This window comes from Punica granatum, chromosome 5 (assembly GCF_007655135.1).
Source record: "Punica granatum isolate Tunisia-2019 chromosome 5, ASM765513v2, whole genome shotgun sequence".
In the NCBI taxonomy this organism is placed as follows: domain Eukaryota; kingdom Viridiplantae; phylum Streptophyta; class Magnoliopsida; order Myrtales; family Lythraceae; genus Punica; species Punica granatum.
The window spans coordinates 617,454-641,327 of record NC_045131.1 but is presented as its reverse complement, the minus strand read 5'-3'; the positions used below and the strand labels follow the sequence as shown (position 1 = coordinate 641,327).

Below are 23,874 nucleotides of genomic sequence, written 5' to 3'. Positions count from 1 at the left end.
TTTGTAATGATTGCGTTGTTCAATTATGAGAAAAAAAAGTGAAAAAGTAATGAATAGTCGAGAGAAAATAATAATTGTATTGTTAAATTGTGAAAAAAATAATTAATAGTTGAAATAATTTAATATTAAAAATTAAATTAAATGATTTAAAAAATTAAAAAAGAAAAATAAAAAAAAATAATCGTATTGTTGAATCGAAGGTAAATAGAGTTAAATAGAGTAAAATAATAAAAAAATTGTAAAATCAAACTGGCCCATTTAACTGTCCCATTTAGTAGCTCCAGGTGGTTTGACGAGGTGCGGTAATTAAAGTCAAATGGGCCTAATCTCTTTTGGTTTCTAGGGGCGGAATGGGCTAGACAAAGGTTTCGGCTATTATTATTAAATTTATATGAATATTTTTCCAGTAGAAAGACCGTCGGTTTTAAATTTTAATTGAAGACAGCATATAGAATGTAATCTAGTGAAGCCTTTGATAACCGCCCTAGTTGGCCTAATCGATTTTAGGATATGATCAATCGACCTGCATAGTATCCAAAGCAGAATCTAAAATAATTTCTGATCAAATGAAATTTTAGGATATGATTAATGAGCATTGATGTCTCCATCTCTTTTGTATGACTCAGCCAGCATCATATGTTCAGCATTGCTTAACGTGGACGCATGACTGCAATACATCACTTACTAATCAACTCTCTCGCCACGACAATCTTTAAGGCGGTGAAATTTAAATAATTTAATTAATGATTAATACTTTCTTTTTGATGAATGAATTATTAATTAATACTTAATTAAAAGTAAAAGAATCTTCACTTTCTTCTCTAGTTTGATTAGTAAAGTACAAACACGAGACGTGGCACCCAGGCCGTGGTCTTCTCTCCTATTCCTTTGCCTGCTCTGCTCCCGGTGCAGAGAATCTTGACAGATATGGACTGTGGGCCCCAATGCTAATCAATCTCACGCTGGGATGTGCACCGGGTCCAGCTTCGCTTCAGGGTGATATCTCCATCGTCGTCGACACTGTCTGTGTCTGTCCCTGTGGCTGTGGCTGTCTCTTCCCCGCTCCGATCTGACTGCAGTTGGAAGTTTCGAACCAGTCGAAGGCCAAACGACGTGCTCAACCTCAACACCTCCCCAAATTCTTCATTCAAACCAAATCATCAAATCAAACCTGGAAAAGGAAAGGGGATCTGCCAATAAAAAAGACTTGAAGCTTTCATTCTTCTCCTCATTTTTAATTCGACATTCCACACGTTATCTCAAGAGTCTTTTTCGCACTCTCTCTCTCTCATCACCTTCCTGTCATCCTCACATGTCCATGAAACCTGTAAAGCTGCTGGGGCGCCACCATTCTCTGCTGCAGATCAGAGGTACCTGACCTAACCTTCTGCCTCCGTCCATTAGGGAGCTTGACTTTGAGAGGTGGGTGGGCTGATCCTCGGACAACGCCGTGCTAGAGCTGGGAGATAGAGTCTCGACCTGCTTCCGGAGGAGGAGGAGCACGAACCGGAGGAGAGCAATGGGACTGCCGCCGAAGTTTCCGGGCGTGGACGAGGAGGTGCTGAAACTTCTGGAAGCGAATATGGATCAGGCGCCTGAGAGGAGGCGCGCCCGCGAAGCCTTCAAGGATATTCAGCTCGGCATCGACCATATTCTCTTCAAGGTACGGATTGGAGGCTGTCGGTGTTGCCATGTCTGTTGCTCTCTCTCATTAATTATATTTTAACTGCGAAACCAAACGGTGCGTTAAAGTTTGACTCTTGAAATAGTGTAGGTTTCTGTCGGGAGGTTTGAGTTAGTTGAGCCTAATTAATTCCTCTCACCACTAGCTAGGTGAACTGAATTGAACATCTGAGCCAACGGGAACAATATGTCATCTATAAAAGCCCTGTTCCCCTAATTCTTGTTCGCTCTGTCCCAACTAATCCCCTGTTTATCCCCTAGCAGTTGAACCTGAGGTTCCGTGGGATTGGTGGTCCCTTAATGTTTACTGCTCGTTTCCGATTATGCGGTTGATAAATTTGCTAGTTCGCCGGTATTTTCTCCGGTTTACCATCTCTGGAGAGATGTAGTTCTAGTCTGGGAATATGTCTTTGCATTCCAATCTTTTGTGGCACTCCTTCCATGGATCTTCCCAGTTTTCTGCATTTCTCGAGCTCACTAATAACCGTAATTTGGATCTATATATTATGGTTATTAGCCACATTCGATATTTGTTTTATTCTCACATTCTTCAACGGTCACTTTCAATGGAACTTGTCACTTGTCAGAGTACAGCTTGGTTAGCGGTCCGATGCGTTTCCAAACTCAGTAATTCCAAGTTCTTCAGGTTGGCATATAGGTCAAATAGTTCCCCCCAGTACATAAAATTTTACCCTCTTCTCATTCATCAGGCGTTTGTCTGAACGATAAGGTCAAGTTGGTGTATAATGGAACATTTCTCTGCAAGTGATACGATACACTTCTACTGGTTGCTCGTACCCCCATGGCCAAGTACGTTTGCTGAGTAAATGCGTCTGATTCTGTTTCTTTTCATCTGTGCTGCAGACACCATGTGACGGATTGAAGATGACAGAGGTTGGTCATGAACTGTAACATCTATAGCCTTTTGGATTTTTGCATGAATGGATATTGCAATTTTGCTCAAAGGTTGAATATTAAGAATGCGTTTGGATTTAGAGTTAAGTTGATTTGAATTTTGGTTTTAATTAGTTTGTAATGATTGTATCGTTGAATTATGAGAAAAAGTATGAAAAAGTAATGAATAGTTAAGAGAAAGTAATGATTAAGTAATAATTGTGTTGTTGAATTGTGAAAAAGTAATGAATAGTTGAGAGAATTTAATATTAAAAATTGAATTGAATGATTAAAAAAATGAAAAAAAAAAGTAATGACTGTGTTGTTGAATTGAAGAGAAGTGGAGTTGAGTTAAGTTGAGTTGAAGATTTTTTAGAAATTTCTAAAGAGCTGCCCAACTTTGAATGGCTGCCCTCCCTGATGGCAAGTAACTCTTACATTGAACTTAGAAATATGTTTCTTTTCTTCCTCCTTCTATTCTCACAACTTAATGATAATACAGTTAAATCTATTTTTTTCTGGGCGGATCAATATCTGTAATTGTTGCGAAATGTCTGCTTGGGTTTCTTTCAGTGATTGTTCAAATATTTGTGTGCACATTTTAGGATGAAATGCACCGTTTTATATATGATTGTTCAGGCATATGTAGTCAATTCCAGAGGATTGGAAATTTTCACGAAAAGTTGGCTTCCAGAGTCCTCACGCCCCAAGGCTGTCATCTGCTATTGCCATGGATATGGAGACACCTGTACTTTTTTCTTCGAAGGCACATCCCTGGCACCTCTGGAATTTTCGAATTCTTCTGTACGATCCAATGTCTGTTCTATTTGATAAAACTATCTCACCTCATCACATGTAGGAATTGCAAGGAAGTTGGCATCATCTGGTTATGGTGTTTTTGCGATGGATTATCCTGGATTTGGACTTTCGGAAGGTCTTCATTGCCACATCCCCAGCCTTGACAGGATCATCGATGATGTCATTGAGTATTTCTCTGGAGTTAAAGGTATATTTACCATTAGAGTTGCGTAATATTGAACCTCCTAGCAAAAACTTGTACCGGCTTCTCATTTTTGTCCAAGACTATCTTCCTCATTTATTACATGACCAGAAAAGAGCTGGTCTGTCTCACATTTTGACTTCTTGGTATCACCTGTATTGGAAATGCTCTTCGTGCTGTTGCTAACTCTCAAGGTGCCAGAGAGTGGTAAATTCTATAAACTTTAAGATGTCATTCATTTCGAACTAGAAATAAGTTGACTTACTGGAGAACTGATTGTTGAGGCTCGAGGGGTATCTCATTCCTTCTCGGTGGCTTAAGGCAAAGTAGCGACTCGATTGCTTTTGCTTGTGCTTGTGCGAGGAGGTTGATCATTTACATGTGAACTGAGCACACTTTTGTATTTCTATATCTATGTTTGCCTTTGCTTTGGAGAGAAATCTTTCCTCGTGTATTTACATACGCAAAAGACAGTGTATTTAACAAATTTGCAAGATAGTTTTTAAAGGTATTAGTCACGATGCCAACGAGTCTGGCCATCAACAGCTTCCTATTATTAATGCAGGAAATCCAGAGTATCGTACACTCCCAAGCTTCCTCTTTGGGCAGTCAATGGGTGGGGCTGTTGCTCTCAAGGTGCACTTAAAGCAACCTGAAAACTGGGATGGAGCCATTCTTGCGGCACCAATGTGCAAAGTATTAGTCCTTTCCGATAGCACACGTCTGTTCTGCCTTTTCGCTTTCCAGGCTATGCAAAAATAAGAAATGGCTGACTTTCTCTTTAAATCATTTAGATCGCAGATGACATGATGCCACCATGGATTCTCACACAGATGCTGATTGGTGTATCGAAATTTCTTCCGAGGCAGAAGTTAGTTCCACAAGCTGATTTAGCAGAATCAGCATTTAAGGAGCCAAAGAAGAGAGAGCAGGTTTGCTGGTTTGTCATTTGACGCAAAACGTTTTGTGTCTTAACAACGTCAAGTGGGTTCTACTTTGGCAATGGACTAAGGCGCACAAATTTAATACTGACTGCAGGCCGCCTACAATGTTATAGCATATAAAGACAAGCCACGCTTGCAGACAGCTGTGGAGATGCTGCGGACAACTCAAGAGTTAGAACGCCGACTAAAAGAGGTATCTTGACTTTATGCGCACTCTCTTTGTTTATTTTATTCTATCCTTTCATTTGGGATCTTCTTGCTTTTCTACGCGATTCAGTTTCTCCCGTGTCAGGTTTTCTTCATATTCAAACATGTTAATAGACAGACGCGTTTAGCTAGACTCGTGTGTGCAAGCTAGTTAAATAGAAATTGGCACAAGGCTATATGTCGAGTTCAAATGGACATATTAAGTCCCGTTTGACTTTAGAAATTTTTTTTTAACTCAATTCAATTCAACTTTTTTTTTAAATTTAATAACATAATAATAATTATTTTTCAATTTTTTTAATCATTCAATTTAATTTTTAATATTAAATTCTCTAAATTATTAATTTTTTGTTCACAATTCAACAATGCAATTATTACTTAATCATTAATTTCTCTCAACTATTCGTTATTTTTTCATATTTTTTCTCATAATTCAATAACGTAATTATTACAAACTAATTAAAATTAAAATTCAATTCTAATACCAAACACAACCCAACTCGTAATGCTGCAATGATGCTTGTTGCAGGTCTCTCTTCCATTGCTGATTTTGCATGGAGAGGCTGATAAGGTGACTGATCCGTCAGTAAGCAAGGCCTTGTATGAGAAAGCCCCCTCCTCGGACAAGAAGCTCATCCTCTATCCCGATGCATATCACGCTCTTCTCGAGGGGGAACCTGACGAGACTATTATTCAAGTTTTTAATGATATAATCGCCTGGATCGAAGAACACATCTTGAAAGCGCAGACTCAACAGAGATCCGAATCCTAATTAGTATTATTATTATTATTATTTAAACTTTGTACAAAATCAAGAACGCATGTTTATTTTTTCTGAATGGAGTTTAAGAGCCATCAATCAAAGAAATAGTATATTGTATTCGTTTACAACTTCACTTAGATTAAGTGCTGAAATTTTAAGTACTGGAATACGTACGTAATCCAATCTTGTTGATTGTAGTGAATTCCTTTAGCATATGTTATTTGTGTTAATCACGCCAAAAATCATAAATTTATATTGCTTTTTCAAATCTAACATCAACTCTTAATTTTTTTCAAATGTAATAGCATGCTATCTATATTAGATCAAATATATCACCCGTCTTCAATTCCGTCACGGTTTCTGACGAGGCAACTACCAGTTATAGACAAATATATCTATGGCACAGCTCAATACAATACATACGACCCGTCCCATCGCATCACGCATGTGGGTCACACGTGGACGCCGTGTGACGTTGTCCCCTCCCTGGCGATGTATAATCCGTGGCTTGTTTGGGCTTTGGCATGGTTGCTTTGCTTGAGCACTGGGAGCGGACTGAGCTCAGCACTTCACGCTGTCTGCACTAATTTATCACAAGTGGTAGTGCTTCTTCCAAGCCTGTCCCTCTCTCTCTCTCTCTCTCTCTCTCTCTCTGTGAAGTGCGCCATGAAAGAGGGAAGGTTTTTCCCCAATTTGTTTACGACATAAAAGCTTTCGCCTTTTTTTTCCTTTTGTCTCTCTGAGATGCGTGTCCGTTCTTCGCAAAGCTGGCTCTTAGTGGAAATTTCCCTCCACCTCACTAATTTAGCGTCATAGCTTTATAGCTTTCCTGATTCAGAACTGACTTTGAGCGGATGAAGAAGCCATTGTCATTGATACAGAGCACCTCCTCTTCCATCCAGCAGCCATGGTCTTCTCTTTTCCCTCTTGCAGTGCCAGTGCCCCCCGAATCCACTTCAAGGTTCTGCCTCTCTCTCCCTGTTTAATTATTTCTCGTGTATTTCCTTCGCCGGCTTCTCTGCTATCTCTGTATAATTTCCATTTGCCAGTTTCTTCCGTTCGAAATTGCTAATCCTGTGACGGGTTCAAACGATTGCAGCTTCGCCGAAGCAATTATCTTCTTTTTTATGAAAAATCTCGAAGCTTTTTATGTAGTGCTCTGCTAAATAAAAGGTTCTTGATCCCTTGGCTCCCATATCTTGTTCTGGGAAATTACAATTCATTGGGCTCGGGGGACATTCATGGGCAACATTGTCATTTCTCTGGCAGATGAGTGGTTTCTTATGACGTTCCCTGCAAATTTAAATCTGTTGTGTCCAACAGATTGGTGGCTCGAGGCTGAGTGATACGTCTCCGGTCCCATTGCACGTTCGAACTTATCGAGCCCACTCTATTGCTGTAACAAGCTGTAAGTCTGAGTTTCCCATCGATAACTGGAGTTTTGCTGGAGGGTCAAGATTTGCAGTCAGACCTCAGATTGCAACTATCAGCATCAGTAGAAGATGCTCCCAAGTACATGCTTCATGTAATTGTCTCAATACTTTTGCACTGTGCAAACTGTAGCCATTATTCTCTGGGTTGCCACTTGCTAGTATTTCTTTTGGTCTTTAATTAATGTTTTGATCTCTGATCTTTGGCTATTAAACTTGTCGCAGGGCTTGCAACTTCTCAAATTGCTAGCAGCGTTTTCACTTTAGGAACTGTCGCAGTTCTCCCATTCTACACTCTAATGGTGGTTGCCCCGAAGGCCGAACTGGTAAAACCATCCGTTGTTTTCTTTTCCATCATTCTTTGCTGCTCTTTTAGCTTCCTTTGAGGAGGTTGCTACTGCAAATAGTCGCCCTTGCTTCTCTCTTGATCATGACTTCCTCTTCAGGAAGCCATTTTGGAATACTTTTGAGTATCTGTTTGCATAATGCACTTGAATGACTGTATTTGTATGTGCTGAGTGCAGACTAAGAAATCCATGGAGAGTGGCATACCCTATATAGTCCTTGGGCTTCTTTATGCTTACCTACTATACCTCTCTTGGACACCCGATACATGGCGGCTGATTTTTGCAAATAAATATATGCTACCTGAGGTGGGCATCTATCTGATCAGCAAGGATATTTTTTTTTCTCTTGGCTCAGTCTCTCTCAATCAATCATTCTCATCCAAATACATGGCATGCCACACCGTTGTGTCAGCTGTGGCACAAGCTCTCAAAATTGCTCGGCATGGCACCAATTATGAGATTTGTGTCAAACGTGGCACAACATTATTCTTTCCGTAAAAAACTAACGGGATGCATACGCACGTGAAATGTTGTGGGTCCCAATTATTGCCAAATAGATTTATGCTCGTTAACCCAAACCCCCTTCCGACCTGAATTTGGCCCCGTCCTATCTCTATAGCAAGTGCTCTTTGTAACTGGGACTCCAAATTCAAGTCAGGAGGGGGTTTGGGTCGTGTGGGTTAAGGGCCGTAAATTTATTTGGCAATAATTGGGATCTACGGACATTCTACGTATGCGCCATGTATGCATCCCGTTAGTTTTTTTATGGAAATAATAACGTCGTGCCACGTTTAACATTAATCTCATAGTTGGTGCCACATCGCGCACTTTTAAAAGTTTGTGCCACAGCTGACACAACCCTTAAATGTTGTACCATGCCATGTATTTTGCCCTTAATTCTTTGAATCATATTGTACAGTTGTCTGGAATAGCTAAGATGTTCGCTAATGAAATGACCTTGGCTTCTGCATGGATTCATTTGCTAGCTATTGATCTCTTCGCCGCAAGGTCAAGCACTGTCCTGCTCCTCTCCTTCCTTTTTCAATTTAACATAATTTTGACAAATAAGAATCTCATGAAATATGCAGGCAAGTCTTCCATGATGGGCTGGAGAACCAAATCGAGACCCGCCATTCGGTCTCACTTTGCCTCTTCTTTTGTCCAATTGGGCTCGTCACTCATTTCATCACCAAAGCACTGACCAAGAACACCTCCAAGCATGGCTTGTAATGAAAACAATTCATTCCTTGAACATCATAATGAACAAGAACCTGACCTTGTTTTGATATTCGATGAGTTCCTTTCTGATGTCTGTCATTGAATGTTACAAGGTTGTCATCTGCTTATTCCAGATCCAAGCTGCTAAAAATTACATGGCTGAATGTATGAAATTTCTTCCTGTAGTTCTATATCAAACTTCCTACGAACCTGACCTTTAACGAGATCAATGAGATCAAGCATGTCCTGTGAAGTTGAGCCACCAGCGTTTATGAAGAAGTTGGCGTGGATCTTTGAAACCATCGCTCCTCCCACTCTCAACCCTTTCAACCCAGCTTCTTCAATCAACTTTGCTGCTGAAACTCCATCATCGGGTGGGTTTCGGAATACAGACCCTGCACTTTTCTCTCGGATCGGCTGTGAAAGCTTTCTCCTGCTCTCAGGAGGAATATTTGCAATGTCGGTCAGTTGATTGACCCATGATAATTGTGCAGTTTAAGGGTGTTCCAGATTTTATAACTGACCTTTCCAAATATTCTAGCTGTCTCGTTCTCGCTGAGCCTGAGCTCTGAAGTCGAAAAGTTGCCTCGACAATGGCAGCTAAATCGTTCATATCTTGACATGCTGAATACCGGTATCCGAAGTTGAGCTCGTTTCTCCTGTATCTCTGAAGCTTATATTCAGTTGTTAGGATATTCACACTGTCTACAACATCAGCAGTCTCCTGCAGAAGACGCCAGAGCAAAATCAGAGCATTTAGCACAAAGCATGACTCGAAAGATAATATCAGAACCTACCTGACCATTTGCTCCAGCATTCATATACACGGCGCCCCCCACAGTCCCGGGGATGCCGCCGGCAAATTCCAGCCCGGTGAACCCTTCATTAGAACATTGCAAGCCCAGGCGGTTAAACCCGAAGCCACTGCCGACTCTGTAAATTCCAGGTTCGATCCTCTCCAAGAACTCGATCCGATTCAAGATCACGCAGCCCCTGAAGCCCGAGTCATCGAAGAGACAGTTGGAGCCGTTCCCAATGATGATGAACGGAATCTCATTCTCCTGACAGAACCTGCATCCTTTAAAGGAAACGATCACATCACATAGCTTTCCCGCCAGAAAAAATTTGGAAAGTTTGGAACTTTTGCCGCACCGCACAGCGGAGACGAGTTGGGTGCGGTTGAAGACTTGGACAAAGTAGTCGCAGGGCCCACCTATGCCCCAAGTGCTCAGATCCTTCAAAAGCTTCGTACCTCGCTCGATCTTCAGGCCGTTCCGTTTCCACTTCCACTTCCAGTGCTCGACTCGGGCCTCGTGCTGTTGTCGGTCCAACTTGCGGCTGAGCTGGGGGGCGAGGGGCTTATATATGCGTGCTCTCAGTGGGGGGTCCGGCGGCGGCGCGTGAAGTTGTTTAGGGAAATGGTATGGTGAGACGGTGGGATTTAGGATGGGGAAGTGGAGGAGGCCCTGTCGAAAGGGGGAAGCCATGGATGTCTTCGTGAAGTTCTCTCCAGCGAAGGGGAGTCAAACTCGTATCATCAAGTCAAATCTCAAAGCTAATGGAAATGGATAATTCAAAAGCCCAATGGGGGCGGTGGCCTGCGTCAAGCCCCACCGTGGGGGTACTACGATTCCGGCCTGTGGAACCTCGATTGGGGGTGGTGGCCGGTGCTAAGGCCCCGTCGCGGGTCACCTCCCCCTCCTTCCCTTCGATTTTTTTTTACATAATTGTTTTCATTTGAAATGATATTGACCAATCATTTTGAGACACGTGGCACCCTGATATACACGCCATTAATTTTTATTAAAATTAATAAAAATATTAACCCATGCTAATATTATTATTAAATCAGTAATTTGTGATTTTTTTGGTGAAAGTAGAAAAAAATCATTTATTAAAATGTAAAAAAAAATTGAGGTTTGTTTTTATTTTTTGTTATTAAACTCATATCTTTATCATATATAGTGTATAAATGCTCCACATTTATTTTCTCCTTTTCCATGGTAATCTTGTCTTTGGACAGCCGTGTGAGTCAAGCCCATGATTGGACTGAAACCGGAAATACAGATACTGATGCGACTTATAAAGATAAAACATTTGGCGAGGGAGGTTTATGGTTTGGTTCAATTGTTGACTGGTAAATTTTTATGTGACATAGGTGATGAGGATTCTCTCTGTTTCCAACAGGCTCTATCCTCTAGTTGAGGTTGCGAGTCGTTGATGAGGCTGTAATAAGGGCATATGAAAAACCCACAAAGAGCAAAAGAGAGTGAGACAGAGAGGAGGCCATGGAAATGGAGATGGAGAAGAAGAGAGTGAGCTCGTGATGGGTGCGGCAGGCTTGATGGCACTGTGGATAGTCCATGGAACGTATAGTTTTTGGCAGTTGATTCTCTGGAATATTTGAATGGAGTGAATAGACGACGAGAAGTATGCTCATTGCTCACTTGAACAAGCTCGAGTGAACATCTGACAACCTTGAACTCTTCAAGGCAAATTTATTGTACTATGACTCCCTCTCGCCAGCAATCGTAGGATGCACCGGAGTTCTTCACGTCACCTCTCGGTCCCATCTTCCTCTGCTACCTTTTGCGACCCTGTCGCAAGACCATGAGCACCCAAAAAAAAAAAAAGAACTTCTGTAGTTTGATGATTTTACATGTTTAGATGGTACCAGTCTCTTGTGCGTGCTCAATACCTTGTCTCAGGTTGAATTGCTCAAACCAGTGGTACGAGGGACACAATGTTCTCAAGGCATGCCCTGAAGCGGAAGTTACACGGGTTGTTCATGTCTCATTTATCGGGGCTGTGGGAATGTGAACCCAAACTGGCCTAAGAACCAACTTGTGGATGATGTTTGCTGGTCGGACAAGGAATACTGCGGATCCTTTGAGGTAAAACATTTGCTAAAGTGAATGAAAGAATTTGCTTCCCAAATGTTCATTCATAGGATGGACGGTGGCCATCCTGATTTTAACATTACTTTCCCTGAAATTTATCGGGAATGTGCTCTTGATAGCTCTTCTTTGTGCAACTAGTAATAATCTTTTTTACATTTAAATAGAACTGGTATTGTCTTTCGAAGACTGAAGCAAAAGGCGCTGCTTTTGAGTATGGGAAAGAGAACGGGTTTGATGTTGTAGCAGTTTGTCCAGGCTTTATATCCGGGCCTATTCTGCAGTCCCGAGCACGTTGGTCGTCGTAAAGCTTGTGGATGGTACATGGGGTCCAAGTCCTATTTTATTTAAAAATATTTGCCGAGGGAGGTCTATGGTTCGACTCAATAATTCACCGGTAAATTTTGTTGTAACACAGGTGGTGAGGATTTTGTTCCCAACCGATGCGAGATGTTGCTGAAGCCGAATAATGGCATATGAAATACCCAAGGCTGAAGGTATATACATATGCACAGTGCGAGCTATCAAGTCCCGTGATTTGGCAGACAAGCTCCGTAGTCTTTACTTACCCGAAGAAGTAAGCTCTTCTCCGTACGGCGCAACAAATACTACATCCATCTATCTGGCCTAGAGGGTTTTTGTTATGACATTTACATATGTCGAGAATTAACCCAAGAAGTTGAGCTCAGAGAGGCTGCGGAAGCTGGGATGGACTTACTGGCCGCTCGACTAAATATTCATAGACTTCATAGAGAACTACCGAGAGGCCAGGCTGCTTAAATAATAGCTATGGTTTATTAGGAAACTAGTAAGCTTCTCTTCCTGCTGTCATTGATACGTTACCCTGCGAATGAAAAGTGATTTCCTAGGTTTCTACTAATAACGACATTGTTCGAAATGTACTTACTTTGAATGGTGAGTTTCTATTTTCGAGTCATTTATTTCACGAGACATTTACAGATGAACGATTAGATTCTAGAGAAAAAAGATTTTTGCAAGCCATCAACATAACGCCGCCAGAAATAGTGTCTTTTGCTGCTTTACGCGACGTACAATCCGTCCCTGATAATGAGACTAAATCACTGTGAGCATCTTTTGTATACTAGGACGAGGCTGTCTTTCATTAATTGATGCTGACGGATCCACAACCAGAGCCAGGTCAGATCTTATGCGGCTGTGAGTCTGTGACCATGGGCAATTCGCGCAAGGCCAGATCGGCTACTAATGATGTACGTAGACCTAACTTGTGCTTGTATTTGGCGGACCTTCCAAAGGAGGGACTAAACTCTACTATACACCATATACCCAAAATTTGATCTTGGGAACAGAATAAGGTCTCCCTGTACAGAATGGTTTCATCTCCGTCCACGTCGAAACTTGCATCGTATGCATTTATTTCCGCTAAGATTTTTCTAACATCTCCTGCTAGTACATGCAAGAACCTAAAATGTCACATACAAGTACAAAGATGTCCGGTGGAGGCAACAGCCAGTAGCAACACACGTAAGCCATTCACTTATTCACTCAACCGGGAACCCAGACGTTCCCAAGCCTAAATACGCATATGATATATAATTCAAGAAGGCTTGAAAAACCTGCTGCTCACTCCCGCTCTATACACTTGCAATCCGGTCTCAGACGTCAAGCTGATCTCTATGTTTGCAGGTACAAAAATGACGTCCCCTTCATTCACTGGAACTCCCTCTGCAGAAGACCCGATGCTGATTTTCCCTTTGCCAACTGTGAACAAGAAAATGGAAGGACCCAAGGCCGCAGGGAACACAGTCGATGTCTCCTTGGGTAGGATACACGAGTCGACCTCAAACTCATCAAAAGGGGGAAGGTACCTCTTTATGTATGTATTCAAGGGAACCCCTCGAAGGATTTCAGGCGAGCCCTGAAATTCATGACAAATGAACCATTCACGCCATCAGTGGGAGTTTTGCGTATTATGTGGTTGAACTATCAAGAGAGGCACTAGAGAATCAGATTGGATTGGCCGATCCACTATGAAATCAACAACCGACCAATGAAAAATGGAAATGCCCAATTCTGGCTTGAGTATGAAAGCAACTAAAGACCAAGCAAAAAATTAATTTTATGATGTTGATATGCTGAATATAATGGTTAGAAAAGAGTATAAAAGAAAGTCTCAATACCTGCTTGTAAGTAAGCATGGAACACAGAGTTTGGACATCCCGATGTTTGGGCGTCAGACCAGCTCGTACAACATTGTCTGATGTAGCCATGCATTCGATGCATTCACCAGATAAGTACGCATGGGGTTCATTTGCCCCTAGATACAGAGCTTCACCTGGATTCAGCTTCACGTAATTGAAAAAGAATGCCGAAATTACCCCTATATCAGCCGGATACTGCTTCTCCAACCGCAGCACCAATTGTTCTTTGCCAGTCAATCCCCTTACCTGGTATGGTAATAGGATGATCACTAGATCAGAGACATATTCGGACTGCAGCTAATTGTGAATTACTCAGACAGGCTGCAGCTAATTGTAAAATACACATGACTAACCTGCAAAACCTCATTTTGGGAACCTAATTTTGTTCATATCCCTTTTAACATCAAGCATCTTATAGTGTCTGGCAAGGTTAGGGAAATGCATGACCAAAAGATTTTTTAAGTATGCATCAGCTACAAGACCTATGTGGAGAAATGGCAACCAAACTCACCATCAGCAGACAAATAACAGATGGTTCTGCATCTTTGTGGTAGGACCAATTACAGTGACAACCTCGAGGAGTTCTTCGGAAATCGCCAAAAAAATTAAAGTTTTTAAACAATAATTAACGGGAAAAAAATGAAATCCTTGACCACTTTCCCAAATACCTGGCTTTGTGACTCCAAACGAGTTTTCAACTTTGATACCACCTCAGCCACTCGCTCCTTGCTAGCTGATATGAGCTGGGTGAAAATTGACTGCAGGGTAGACTTGGCTTTCCCATCATCTTTCTCATTTAAACTTAAGAACTGCTCTGTCTCTGCAGTTCCAACCAGTTCCACTATCTCAGGAACATTCCGCAGCACATCTTTAAGTTCCTGTAAAGAAAATACAGAGCCTGCGTAAATTGAGGAGAATAACACCTACAAGAATGTGAGTCGCATTCAAGATACAAGGCATGCTAAAATCAAGATCTACTTTCATCCTTCACATGGCCAGTCATTTCAAGAAATACTGGAATCATTTGTGCAATTCCAATGAGATGGCATCCGCAGAAAGTGAACATCAAATTAGTAAAGATCAGTTTTGACTTCATCTTCCTATGACAACAAACTCAAAGACACTCATGATCCAAAGATCTCATTTCCCTATGGGCTTGGAAAAATTATGAAGTAGAGATACAACTTGAAGTGCAGCGCTATGATATAATTAAATGGCAGTGCTTATCTCACTTTGGACAAGTCAAACAGGAAGACATCCTAAGCACTGAAACTTCCTAGAGACCTATTCAACCATTGAAGAAAGCTTCCAGCAAGACATGATGGCAATCTCGTACGTGAATTAGTCAGATTCAGAAAAGATAGTTTTAGGCAATACTTAGTAATTAAATAGTCTTGAGTAGTACGATTTTCTACTCATGCTAGGCATGTGCAACTGGCCCACTCACTCTTACGCAAGAGTAGCATCATCCTATCAGCTATCACAAACAAATAAGTTTGCAATGAAAGGGCACCGATGGAAAGAAGCCTTTATAAACAAAAGCAAAAGGCCAAAACTTCAGCAAGTATACCTCCACGCTAATAAATCCGCAGAGGGCCTCGTACTCCGTAATTGCCAAGGCCATCTCAGGCTTGTGATTATCGTCCTTATAGAGATCAGGACGTGCACTGTGCAATGCCTCGGCCAATTTCTTATCTGGATGAGCCTGTATGGATAATGCTTTTGCAACAGAAAGTACCTAAGACAGAACAAAGAGTTATTGGGGTAATATTGTATTATGAGGTCCTCATACTAAGCGCGAATAGCAATTCCCTGCTACTGAAAGACCAAAATTGTTTCAGCAGGAATTTCATTTGTTAAGTAAAGATGAATAATTACCAGAAAACGCATATGAGTGTCAGTCAAGTAGCCAAGATGTTAAAATTGCATGAACAATCAAATTAACACCAGAGAAACAAGAAATCTTAATAGTGAAATTGTACTCGTGCAAATCTGAATCTTGAAATACAATTCAAGAAAAAAAAAAAGGTTTGGGGGGGGGGGGGGGGGGGGGGGTGGTGTGGTATACCTTGAACAGGAAGGGGAGATCAGAACCCCATTTCTCTACAACCTTATCGCCAAGGACACTGGGATTTCTGGAAATCCAGGAGCTCAGAGTCACTCTTTCCGGTGAATCTTCAGAGACCCCCTTTTCACCCTTGGGTTGTTCCACAAACGAGGGTCCAGACTCATGGGTGCCCATCCAAAATTCAGCATAGGGCAAATCGGGGTCGATTTGGTTCCCGCAGTTCAAAGCAGCGAGCTTTGCAACCTGCGATCCTCCGCCTTTGCAGCCCCAATCATAGTTCTTGACGGAACAGGTAAGCCTCAGCAGTTTTGGAGATTCCATCTCAATGAATGAGCTGAAGTGAACCGTAACGTCTCCTCCTTGGAATCGAACTCGGCAGTGATATAGGCTAGCGAGACAGCTGTCAGACTCAGAGAGGTGCTATAAAGGAAAGGCAAATTGGGGCTAATTCCTCTGCTCCGTGGAAAGGGTACTGACTTTTGCTTTCCAAAGGTTCCGTTTTAAAGGCCAGCTGCCAGCACAAGAGAGGTTGCCTTGTCGTGTGTGTGACAGAGAGACAGCCAGGGCGAGGGCGGAAGAGAGAGATTGATGGAAGAAGGGGTGGGGGATCTGAACTGAATCATATCTCATCAGATGCGGTTCCGCTTTTTATTGCGGTCCAAGCTTTTTCCTACCTATCCGAGGAGTAAAAAAAAACAAATAAAAAGGCAGGCTTTTTCGTACCAAAGCATAGATAAAGATAAAACCCGTCATGGGGTGGGCCGGTTGGGGTGGATACAGAGGCATTGCCTTTGGTTGGGACGACTCCCAGTCCCAGTCCTCCGGTGTTGGTGTTGCTACTGCACCGTCGAACCTGTGAACTTATCGTCTCGGTTAATGAGTAATAGTGGGGGCATGCGTGGAGTGAGTCAAAATAATATAATATTTGATCGTGTTGTTACGCTGTCATGTTAGATAGAAGTCCTAATAATATGATGTCGAAGGGTGAAAGGTCAAAATCATGAGATGCTGCTGACGATGAAACAACGCCAATTGGCACAGCCTCTAACGTATAATGCTTTACAAGCCAATCTTAAGTGATAAGGTATTGGATGGACGTGCTTCTCAAAAAGCCATGTGATTTCATGCTCTCATAGAATCTCAATTAATTAAAATGGGTCCGTTCGCATATCGAGAGGGACACCTGTCAAGTCTTCATTTTTTAATATTGATAAATAAAAAAGAGAAGCATGAGACCAAAAAAAAAAAAAAAAACTTGTATTGGAACGATCGAAGGGAGAAGGCAACAAATCCTGGTTAATAATAAGATAGGCTCATTCAAGCCCATACGATTGGTCAAAATGGCCTACGAGGCTACAAGAGAGCCGATTATTGGGCCCAATTGAGTCCAAATGGCAAACAAAACAAGAATGGGGTGTGTAGTGTAATAAAACTAAACTTTTGGGACTAATAGTAAAATTATCTAAAATTATGAGGAGTTCGCGGCAACAAATTCCTCCATTCCCCATTGTTCATCCTCATTTCCCGCGAGTTAGGGTTTGGTTACCGTCAACGGTCTGGTTGACACTACCGCAAAACCTTCACATTTATGGCGGATTCAATCTGTAGAACACTCCGGGACGGCGGATTAGAAGGCGAGCACGCCCCAGCTCTCACCATCAAGGACCGCATAAGCTCACCGCTCGGTTTGGATGTCTTCAATCACGTCCTTGCCCAGCTCTCTTCCTTCATTCTCGCTGGGAAGTCCCAGTCAAGGTTCTTCCCATTTCCCATCGAAGTGGTTTTCTTTAATATTATGAGTGGGTGAGCTTGAATTTGATGTGTGGGTACAGAGGTCTCGTGCTGGTTGCGCTCACTCGAAGCCCGTCATTTTACTTGGAACTCTTGAAGAGCGGAGGAGTCCAGCTCAATTCAGCTCAAAAATGGTGATTGATTATTCTTTTACTTTGTTTTGTTCGATTAGCAGATTTGTTCTTTAATTTGCTCACGGAACTTCCTCAACTGTGGAGAGCTTTTTACTTCTTGTATATGTAGTTGCTGAGAGAATGGAAATATAAGCAACGAAAGAAAGTAAAATAATTTCCGGAAGTTCACATTTTGATATTTTATTGTCCTCCTTCAATCACTGGCAATGTACCAGTAAATTCAGAAATGACTGAACATTGTCTCTATTCTTCTTTTTGTGTTTGGTTGGTCTGTAGGATTCACATATTGGATTGTTATTCGGACCCCCTTGGTTGGAAGGATAACCCATCCAGGCATGAAAAAGCTAACACTGCTACTGATGAAAATCCGGGCACAGTTGCACTTTTTAGAGACGTCAAGGATGCTAATAAGCTCTTCTGCTCAGTTTCTGAATTGGGGAAGGGTACAGTTATCTTCCTCACCTTGCAATGTATTACCTTTCTTGGTTGCACCTTCAATCACTGCTTTGCAGGATGTTATATTCATGTTTGCTTGTTAGATTCAGAAATAACATCTCATGGATAGCCTTTAATTCCTGCAGAATTGCTTGGACCAATAAAAGGCCGTTTCTCTGTTGCTATAGACTCGGTAATGCAACAGTCCAATGCACTTGATTGAATCATGATATTCAGTGATGCTTCTTTCCTATACAAAATGCAAATCCTCATTTCTATTGATATTCAAGTACCTTGCTGAGTAAGGGCTAGGATTATAATATTTCTTTCGTGGCTGCATTAGTCCATAGCTTATTAATTAGATTAGGTTTTTACCCTAAAAAGAATACAAGATAATGAAGCTATGGATTTATGTGTTATTAATGTCTTGACGATCTCTTATTCCACATGGGTGGTACTAGGAAACTTCCTACTTATTGCTGGGCACCATATAAATGGCAATTGGAAACTTCCTAACTATGTCCTTTTCTACTCTTCCCGAAGGCATTGATTTTGATATACGATACTTGATGAATCTGGTAAGTACGTGTATAAATTAGGAGAGCTCAGTTATATTCTTGTAGATAAATAACCAACATCATTTCTTTTTCCCCCTAAACTGTAAGGAGCAAGGTGTGCTGAGAAACTTCCTAGTGTCTTGAGGAGGCACAGAAATTTAGAATGTTTTGTTTCTAAGGAGCTATGGTTTTCTTCAGGCAGACAAGAAACTTCCTCTGATGCAACGATATTTCGGTTGGCATTTGCATGACAGTTTTGGCCAAAGGACTATTTTTGACAGTTATTAGTAATATTACTTTGATGCTTCCCAGACAACTATTTTTGATACTAGAATAATACCTAGGAATTATATGCAGTTAGATGAATGGTTTCAGTACATTTACTTCCCGAGAAAGATGTGTTTGTGATTCAAAATTAGGTGGTGTAGAAAGAGATGGGTTTTGTTTGCACTGGAAGCATTTTACTATTAAGTTATATTCCTTCTTGACCTGTCTAACGCTCACGTATGTATGATCGATGAAGAAGACTCTGTTATGAATTTTCAGATCTTTGAACCTCATATATTTTATTCCAGTAGAATAAAATGTTTTGATAACCTTTATTTCATCTTCTTCTTATCTGCTGTCTAATTCCTTTTCTGCTTTAGGCCAAAGATTCCCAGCTAAAATAATGCTGAATTCGTAGTACATGCGCCCCCCCCCCCCCCCCCATTTTTTCCCTTTTTAATCCGTCTTTTTTCATCCAAATGTATTAATTTCCAATTCTATCAGGTAAGTGAGATGTTGAGACATGCCTCTTTGACATCAGTTGCCTCCTTCATCAGCAAACTTCGTAGTCATGGTATGAGTTTATACATCTTTAGGCGTTGTCTTTACTCTCTTCCCCCTCTTTCCCTCTGAACTTTCCATACTGAGATCTTGCATCTTATGAAGGCCAGCGATAAGTTTTAATTACAAGCTGAAGTTCTGGGCTGATTTTCATGTTTGCAGATCAAGTCTCTAGCATTTTTTGGTTATTGCATTCGGACCTTCATGAAGCCAAGATTGCTGCTGTTTTCGACTACATATCCTCTATGATTGCCAGTTTAGAACCAATGATTCATCCTTCGAATGGCGAGAGGCTCTCTTCGGAAAACCGTTCTTTGAGAAACGAAAACTTAAGCAGGGGAAACTTTTCAGTTCGTTTTAAGCGGCGAAATGGACGTGTCCGCCAGATGGTAACACTACCAATTCCACCCCTCTCCTTCCGCATACATAGATGTGAGGAAATCTCTCTTTCTTTATGTGACCTGACTGGGAATTCTAATGACATGCAATTTAGTGTGAAGAAATTAGTGTCGAGCAGTCAGGCATCAAGTTCACTCCGGTTTCATCTGATGGGCAAGCGATTGGTGGAGGCCCCTTACCTAAGGTCAGCTGTGATGCGTTATTAGCAATAGGAATTTTTGTTCCCTTAGATGATTTTTCTTTCTCAAACCTTACCGAGAGTTAAGCCACTTCTTATAATCTAGCTTCTCTATTGACAATTATTTTAACAGGTACAGTTCAATCTAGAGCTGTCGGAAAAGGAGCAAATGGACAGGGCGAGCGTCGTACTTCCCTTTGAACACCAAGGTATGATGAAGGATTCATCGAGTATAAGCCGAAGACTCTTATGTATTTTATTAGTTGTAATTTGAACTAAGGAATTTTGCTGTCTGTTTTGTTTCTGTAGGAAATGGTAAACCGATTCAGATATATGATGGTCGGAGATCACTCGCAGATACAAGGACTAACACAGTACATGTTCCAACGGAGGCATCGGAAGCGGCTGATCCTCGTAAGGGTGAAATAATTTATCTTCGGGACTCGGATGATGAGAGGCCAGACTCTGATGAGGATCCAGATGATGATTTGGACATATAGTCGTCCTTGTACCATCGTAGATGATGACATTCTAGTACAGATAGTCGAGCTCAGTAAGATGTGTCTTGTAACGTTCGGATCTAGGAAGAGATCAAAAGTGGTGGAGTTGTGCTGGAATGCAGAGGAATCTGATAGTGCTGAGCAGTGAAATATGCAAAGCTTAATGCCGTGAAATGTGAATGCTTTGAATCTGCAAATTTCTCGACTTTGGCTTTGCTTCTCGATAGATATAACTTTTCCGTAACTGTTGTCTAAATGGGGAATCAACGGTCGAGCAATGAGAAATCAATAGGTCCAACAGAGATTCACTCTGTGGACTCGATCCATCAGGAGACCATATAATGCGGAACATGTAGTAAAATGCAAAGAAGTAGGACCAATAACTTCCCTTCACGAGAATAGGCCATGCGTGTCACTGAGAGGAAAACCTTTGCTTTGATCTCCAAGTTCTCTCTTATCAAAAATGAAACCAGAACAAACTGCCATATCTGGTATTCCATGAACCGATGTGGCATTATGCTTTCGCACGTTTTTGGCTTAATAGCCTTTATTCCTCGACAAAAACATGTCAACCCTAAAACGATTTTTTCTCCGAACTACTAGAGATTCTATTCCATGGCTACTAGAGATCGACATCTCCCCGGGGGAGGGAGGTAGTGGACTTCTTTTCTTGATGTATATAGATAGAACACCATATTTTATATAATATATCCATTCACGAAAGGTTGAAAATTCAGAGTGAGATGGAAAATTCCCTTGGCCCTTGACAGAGGGAAAAGTCCGTCCATCAAGAATTGCCCCCCTCTTTAATCTTTATTCTCCCGAAAGGGGAATTTTTAACCAAAAAGTCTAAGCACATGCTTGCATGCTGCTCTCTCTGGAGCCTGGCCTCCCCCTCTGGTTGATCCAATCTCTTATATTTTGCTCCCCCTGTTGGCTACTGTTAATTGAGAAAAGTGAAGGGAAAACCATAATCTTTAGAATAACAGAAAGGAGGGATGAACATTTATTATTGGCGAATCGGATCGTCGATAATGGGTTCGGATTCGATCGGATCTCGTGCTTCGGATTTGATCACAGTTTTATAATCAATTATGACATGCCAAGAGAGATCAGTCGTCCCTATATAAACCGATTGGCACGCCCTTAGTTTTACATGAGGCGAATTGAGGTGAATGGAGAAGCCTCCAGCCTCCCTCAAAGGCTTCCAAAATGTACTTTGGATGCCTTTAAGGCAGACTGAAGGCTTTTCTCCTTACTGAATCGGAGATTGAAGTTCACGGGCTTTTCGGGTTGACCGATTGCTCACTTCACTTGCTTGGTGGATTGGGAGATGAACATCCATAAGAAGGCCAATGTCTTGAATAAACTGCTTGGTAAGTGATACTACAACCCTGCCTGCCCTATCACATGGATTTATTACGATTGCACAGTTAATTTAGATGGTTTAGCTAGCGACTAGTTTCCATGGCAATGGAAATTCGAATCCCACAGCTGGAAATTCTTATCTATGGTCACGAAGTTCGTCCAAAATTCACCTTTTCAGTAAGAAAACGACGCAAACGCCTAGAACAAAAACAAAACAAACGAAATGACTAAGAACTATAAAAGCGGAGTATGAAAGCCCCCATGATATCGCCAAAAATCAGTGGCCCAAGACGTGTCAGAGGAAACTGATAGAAGTGAACCCCTATCGGCAAATGAAGCGCACTCCGAGCTAACCAATCAACATACGAATTTCCCTCACGAAAAGTGTGTAAAACCTGGATATTCCAATTTCGTGCCAACAATTCCCGAACAGGTTCTGCTAGGGATGTAAGTTGAGGCGCACAAGCATCAGGGGAACAAATAAAAATCGACTTACCACCTCGGTATCCAGCTCAAGGACAACCTGTCTATGACCAAGACGCCACACCATCTCCAAGCCGGTTAGTACTTCCCACAATTCAGCAGTGACAGCCGTAGATATGCCAATCTTGTGAGCGAAATCCAGTTACCATCAGTATCTCCTAATATTCCTCCAGCTCCAACCACCACAGGATTACCGGAAGAAGCCCAATCCATGTTCAACTTCACCCATCCCCACGGTGGTCGAAGCCACTGGATCCAACGTAGTGTTCGGGTCCGATCTCTAAGACCACTCCGCAGCATTACAACAGTAAATCAATAAGCTACAGAACGAATTTTCACAGCACCATCCTATGGAGGAGAGAACTGCTCATCAAACAACCCCTTATTACTCCACAACATCCAACAACCCTTCCCAAAGAGAACAGACCAGCTAGAACCGCTACTACAGAGAGTATCTTGCTGCAGATTTGCCATAGGCCAAGGCTGGAGTGGCAAGGAAAAGAAAGTATGTTGTTGGCGTGTAGGAACTAACTGTAGCCATACCTCCCTCGCTAAGGTGCAATCCCGAAGGACATGAATTGTGGACTCAGTTTGTCCCAAGCAGACATAACAAGAAGCTGATGTTACAATATGGGTCCACAAACGTAATTCATTTGTGAGAAGCCGATCATGCGCAACAAGCCACAAAATTTGTCGAACCCCTTGTGCCTCTGACCATCTCCAAATTAAGCGCCAAATAGCTACAGGAGTAGCAAGCGTACGCTCAACTGAGAGCCGATAAGCATAGGAAACAAAAAACATACCCAACGATTCATGTGACTAGTACAGTTTATCAAAATCAGCACTAGGTTGTGGGGGACGAACTGAAGCTACATGAAGTAGTGTATTATTATTTAGTAAATGACTAAACAACTCCCAAAGCCAAGAACCATCAACCCTGGTGAAATCAGTCACTGGTTTATTGCATAACTGAGGAGGAACATCGATTAAGGCACGAGTCAGCAGAGAATTCCCACCCGGTATCTAGACATCCTCCCAGAAGCGGACCCTATCACCTCTGCCAACAGCCCACATAGCTCCCTTAGATACTTGATCCCAAGCTCGTGTAATCGCCTTCCAGAGCCACGAATCAGTTGAATTTTTGTGGAACTGTGTTCCCTCGATACGGTTCAGGTACTTCCCCCTGAGATCCTAGACCAAGATATCATTTGGACGAGTGAGGACTCCTTAGCCTAATTTAGCTAGCAAAGCATCATTATATTCCTCCATACGTCAAATAAAAAAACCGCCACACTCCTTAGGTTGCATAATAGTGGCCCAATGAACCAGGTGAATTATCCTCCTTTCCTCCGAATGCCCCCGTATGAAATTCCGGCAAGCTTTGTCCATCATGGAGCAAATCGAGATCGGAAGCTTCACGATATGCATCAAATACGTAGGGATAGCCTGAAACACTGATTGAGCCAAAGTAACCCTTCCCGCCATCGATAAGGTATTCATGGACCATCCCGCAAGTCTAGAATGAACACGATAAACGATGTGACGGAAATGCTCCTTGTTAACTCTCCTG

The 23,874-nt window shown here is 41.8% G+C and overlaps 5 protein-coding genes and 1 long non-coding RNA gene across 11 annotated transcripts; 4 read left to right on the top strand and 2 right to left on the bottom strand.

The window, feature by feature from the left end:
* The first annotated feature begins 921 nt into the window (after positions 1 to 921).
* LOC116207946 (caffeoylshikimate esterase) lies at positions 922 to 5,693 on the top strand. Its single transcript, XM_031541088.1, has 9 exons — positions 922 to 1,370; positions 1,458 to 1,663; positions 2,548 to 2,577; positions 3,217 to 3,343; positions 3,437 to 3,583; positions 4,143 to 4,273; positions 4,372 to 4,509; positions 4,616 to 4,714; positions 5,258 to 5,693. The coding sequence occupies exons 1-9, from the start codon at positions 1,313 to 1,315 to the stop codon at positions 5,498 to 5,500; spliced, it is 1,179 nt and encodes a 392-aa protein (XP_031396948.1). The 5' UTR covers positions 922 to 1,312; the 3' UTR covers positions 5,501 to 5,693.
* Positions 5,694 to 5,953: 260 nt separating this feature from the next.
* On the top strand, positions 5,954 to 8,654 carry LOC116207949 (protein ABA DEFICIENT 4, chloroplastic). 3 transcript variants are annotated; one of them, XM_031541096.1, is made up of 7 exons: positions 5,954 to 6,091; positions 6,316 to 6,452; positions 6,815 to 7,016; positions 7,147 to 7,247; positions 7,446 to 7,574; positions 8,188 to 8,276; positions 8,357 to 8,654. In XM_031541096.1, exons 2-7 carry the CDS (start codon positions 6,399 to 6,401, stop codon positions 8,496 to 8,498), a joined length of 717 nt encoding a protein of 238 aa, XP_031396956.1. In that variant the 5' UTR covers positions 5,954 to 6,091; positions 6,316 to 6,398; the 3' UTR covers positions 8,499 to 8,654. The 3 variants fall into 3 exon arrangements, with proteins under 3 accessions (XP_031396956.1, XP_031396957.1, XP_031396955.1); XM_031541095.1 differs by lacking the exon at positions 5,954 to 6,091 and having other exon boundaries at positions 6,103 to 6,452; XM_031541097.1 differs by lacking the exons at positions 5,954 to 6,091; positions 8,188 to 8,276; positions 8,357 to 8,654 and adding an exon at positions 7,681 to 8,181 and having other exon boundaries at positions 6,098 to 6,452.
* Positions 8,523 to 10,181, bottom strand: LOC116207947 (UDP-N-acetylenolpyruvoylglucosamine reductase-like). Of its 4 annotated transcripts, none has more exons than XM_031541093.1 (4): positions 9,739 to 10,177; positions 9,284 to 9,564; positions 9,011 to 9,210; positions 8,523 to 8,919 (listed from the first exon to the last, which is right to left on the bottom strand). In XM_031541093.1, the coding sequence occupies exons 1-4, from the start codon at positions 9,971 to 9,973 to the stop codon at positions 8,631 to 8,633; spliced, it is 1,005 nt and encodes a 334-aa protein (XP_031396953.1). In that variant the 5' UTR covers positions 9,974 to 10,177; the 3' UTR covers positions 8,523 to 8,630. The 4 variants fall into 4 exon arrangements, with proteins under 4 accessions (XP_031396953.1, XP_031396952.1, XP_031396951.1 ...); XM_031541092.1 differs by having other exon boundaries at positions 9,284 to 9,557; positions 9,639 to 10,173; XM_031541091.1 differs by having other exon boundaries at positions 9,011 to 9,153; positions 9,284 to 10,181.
* A 25-nt stretch (positions 10,182 to 10,206) lies between these two features.
* On the top strand, positions 10,207 to 12,895 carry LOC116207950. Its single transcript, XR_004156989.1, has 3 exons — positions 10,207 to 11,380; positions 11,551 to 11,703; positions 11,802 to 12,895. It is a non-coding gene; the product is annotated as an uncharacterized LOC116207950 (long non-coding RNA).
* Positions 12,757 to 16,235, bottom strand: LOC116207945 (mannose-6-phosphate isomerase 2-like). Its single transcript, XM_031541087.1, has 5 exons — positions 15,632 to 16,235; positions 15,134 to 15,301; positions 14,232 to 14,441; positions 13,543 to 13,809; positions 12,757 to 13,280 (listed from the first exon to the last, which is right to left on the bottom strand). Exons 1-5 carry the CDS (start codon positions 15,950 to 15,952, stop codon positions 12,960 to 12,962), a joined length of 1,287 nt encoding a protein of 428 aa, XP_031396947.1. The 5' UTR covers positions 15,953 to 16,235; the 3' UTR covers positions 12,757 to 12,959.
* A 912-nt stretch (positions 16,236 to 17,147) lies between these two features.
* On the top strand, positions 17,148 to 20,677 carry LOC116207948 (elongator complex protein 5). Its single transcript, XM_031541094.1, has 9 exons — positions 17,148 to 17,386; positions 17,464 to 17,556; positions 17,833 to 17,999; positions 18,138 to 18,184; positions 19,320 to 19,389; positions 19,539 to 19,765; positions 19,870 to 19,959; positions 20,087 to 20,162; positions 20,263 to 20,677. Exons 1-9 carry the CDS (start codon positions 17,220 to 17,222, stop codon positions 20,451 to 20,453), a joined length of 1,128 nt encoding a protein of 375 aa, XP_031396954.1. The 5' UTR covers positions 17,148 to 17,219; the 3' UTR covers positions 20,454 to 20,677.
* The last annotated feature ends 3,197 nt before the right edge of the window (positions 20,678 to 23,874 follow it).

What these genes read in the sequence shown, in the direction of transcription:
- LOC116207946 (XM_031541088.1), top strand. Translation starts at nt 1,313, where the DNA reads ATGTCCATGAAACCTGTAAAGCTGCTGGGGCGCCACCATTCTCTGCTG. An exon ending in CTGTACTTTTTTCTTCGAAG is followed by an intron (nt 3,344 to 3,436) that starts GCACATCCCTGG and finishes CATCACATGTAG; the next exon opens with GAATTGCAAGGAAGTTGGCA. An exon ending in AGCCAAAGAAGAGAGAGCAG is followed by an intron (nt 4,510 to 4,615) that starts GTTTGCTGGTTT and finishes TACTGACTGCAG; the next exon opens with GCCGCCTACAATGTTATAGC.
- LOC116207949 (XM_031541096.1), top strand. Translation starts at nt 6,399, where the DNA reads ATGGTCTTCTCTTTTCCCTCTTGCAGTGCCAGTGCCCCCCGAATCCAC. An exon ending in CCCCCCGAATCCACTTCAAG is followed by an intron (nt 6,453 to 6,814) that starts GTTCTGCCTCTC and finishes TGTGTCCAACAG; the next exon opens with ATTGGTGGCTCGAGGCTGAG. An exon ending in TTGCCCCGAAGGCCGAACTG is followed by an intron (nt 7,248 to 7,445) that starts GTAAAACCATCC and finishes TGCTGAGTGCAG; the next exon opens with ACTAAGAAATCCATGGAGAG.
- LOC116207947 (XM_031541090.1), bottom strand. Translation starts at nt 9,973, where the DNA reads ATGGCTTCCCCCTTTCGACAGGGCCTCCTCCACTTCCCCATCCTAAAT. An exon ending in ATGCTGGAGCAAATGGTCAG is followed by an intron (nt 9,211 to 9,283) that starts GTAGGTTCTGAT and finishes CGTCTTCTGCAG; the next exon opens with GAGACTGCTGATGTTGTAGA. An exon ending in CAGCTAGAATATTTGGAAAG is followed by an intron (nt 8,920 to 9,010) that starts GTCAGTTATAAA and finishes TCCTGAGAGCAG; the next exon opens with GAGAAAGCTTTCACAGCCGA.
- LOC116207945 (XM_031541087.1), bottom strand. Translation starts at nt 15,952, where the DNA reads ATGGAATCTCCAAAACTGCTGAGGCTTACCTGTTCCGTCAAGAACTAT. An exon ending in GCGGATTTATTAGCGTGGAG is followed by an intron (nt 14,442 to 15,133) that starts GTATACTTGCTG and finishes TTTTCTTTACAG; the next exon opens with GAACTTAAAGATGTGCTGCG. An exon ending in GTTTGGAGTCACAAAGCCAG is followed by an intron (nt 13,810 to 14,231) that starts GTATTTGGGAAA and finishes TTACCATACCAG; the next exon opens with GTAAGGGGATTGACTGGCAA.
- LOC116207948 (XM_031541094.1), top strand. Translation starts at nt 17,220, where the DNA reads ATGGCGGATTCAATCTGTAGAACACTCCGGGACGGCGGATTAGAAGGC. An exon ending in TCTCTGTTGCTATAGACTCG is followed by an intron (nt 18,185 to 19,319) that starts GTAATGCAACAG and finishes CAATTCTATCAG; the next exon opens with GTAAGTGAGATGTTGAGACA. An exon ending in CAGCAAACTTCGTAGTCATG is followed by an intron (nt 19,390 to 19,538) that starts GTATGAGTTTAT and finishes TCATGTTTGCAG; the next exon opens with ATCAAGTCTCTAGCATTTTT.